This window comes from Plasmodium gaboni, chromosome 13 (assembly GCF_001602025.1).
Source record: "Plasmodium gaboni strain SY75 chromosome 13, whole genome shotgun sequence".
NCBI classification, from domain to species: domain Eukaryota; phylum Apicomplexa; class Aconoidasida; order Haemosporida; family Plasmodiidae; genus Plasmodium; species Plasmodium gaboni.
The window spans coordinates 620,257-622,089 of NC_031493.1; the positions used below are offsets into that span (position 1 = coordinate 620,257).

Sequence of the window (1,833 nt, forward strand, 5' to 3'; positions counted from 1 at the left end):
TTTTATTATTTTTTTTTTTTTTGCATTAATGATTTCTATTTTGTCATGTTTTATTATTATAATTAATGTATTTATTTTTTTTTTGAATATAATTAAGAACATGTGTAGAAATATCACTATCTGAATCTGAAGAATTACTTTCATATTGTTTATCTATATATTCGTTATTATTGTTATTTGATTGATTTTTTTTTTTTTTTTTTAATTCTGATTTAATATATGTATTCAGAACATCCTTTAAGTTAGTATTAAACCATGGAAATAAAGGATGTTTATTTAAATTTAATGATTTATTAAATAATGTATCATAAACATTATCTTTATTTTTTAATATATCCATATGTTCATTTTTTATTTTCTCAATAATATTATAATCTAAATAACCACCATAATTATATAACTCATCATTTTTTATTTGTTCTTCAAGAAATCCATCTAATTTTTTCACAGTAACTTTTAAATTCTCTTTTAAATATAAAGAATAATTCTGTGTATTATCTAAATAAGAAAATTCAACTAAACAAATTCCTAAAGATTTACAATATACATTATCTTCTAATATTAAAACCCTTTTCACTTTTCCAAATTTCTCACAATGTTTTCTTATTATTATATCATTTATATAATATACTAAATTTAAAAGTAAAAGAAACTCTACCTTTTCTTCCCCAGAACATATATCTGTTGCTTCTTCAGTAGCTTGGGGGGCTCCAAACAATAAACAGGGTTCTACAAAAAAAAAAAAATACATACATAAATATATATATATATATATATATTTTTTTTCATGTGTTCTTAAAGTATTAAATTTATGAATAGGGGGAAAAAAAAATAATAAAATGAATTACCCTTTTTGGTATAAGTAGCTTTTCCTCCACATAATTTTTTGTATAAATTTCTTCGAGATTTATCAAACGATTGCTAATAAAATAAAAACGATATACACATAATATAATTATTATATCATGTAAAATATTATAGACAATTGATTTATGTCATTTAAATTTTTTTTTTTTTTTACTTCTTTTGGCTTTATAGGCTTTTCAACTTCCTTCTTTTTTTCTTCAATTTTTTTCTCAAAAGTGTCCTACAAAAAATTAATAAATATATAATATATAAATGTATACAAACTGTTATACTCATATATTTTTATTATATAAATATTTTTTATATGCTATATTATATGGACAAATTAGGTTACCAAATTATCTCCTTCTAAACCCTCATATAAATCTTCATCATCTTCATCAATCTTTAAACAAAAAAAAAAAAAAATATATATATATAAATGAATGGACAATATTATAAACAAAAGATCAATATTGCATAATATATATATATATATATGTTCATTTATTTGATTATCATTTATATATTTTCTAAATATACCTCTGAATAATTCATTTGGAAAGGGAATTAGAAATATCCTTATGAACTCATTTACAATTTATTTAAAATTATAATCTAATATAAATACATATCTTATGATTACAAATAAAAATATATTATGTGGAATTTGTATGAAACATAAAAATTGCAATGTTTTAAAAAAAAAAAAAAAAAAAATTAGAAAAAAAATTATATATATATATAATAATATATATATTATATATTTTTTTTATTTTTGAATTATTATTTTTAATTTTTTTTTTTTTTTTTTATTTTTTCTAAATAAAAAAATATTTTTGTTTCTCTTTTATTAATACATAAAAGGTAATAATAATGTACGTATATAAAAATATATAATATGATCTATGATAATATATTTATATGTACATTTCTCCAAATGTTTACAATATATATAATGATACCTATTTTCTAAGTAGGCTTTTA

The 1,833-nt window shown here is 17.6% G+C and overlaps 1 protein-coding gene across 1 annotated transcript; it reads right to left on the reverse strand.

The window, feature by feature from the left end:
• Positions 1–43: 43 nt before the first annotated feature.
• On the reverse strand, positions 44–1,404 carry PGSY75_1317300 (hypothetical protein; the record flags this gene model as incomplete). The annotated part of the gene is made up of 5 exons (XM_018787237.1): positions 44–729; positions 849–921; positions 1,022–1,087; positions 1,202–1,252; positions 1,390–1,404. The coding sequence occupies 5 exons, from the start codon at positions 1,402–1,404 to the stop codon at positions 44–46; spliced, it is 891 nt and encodes a 296-aa protein (XP_018639979.1).
• Between the last annotated feature and the right edge of the window lie 429 nt (positions 1,405–1,833).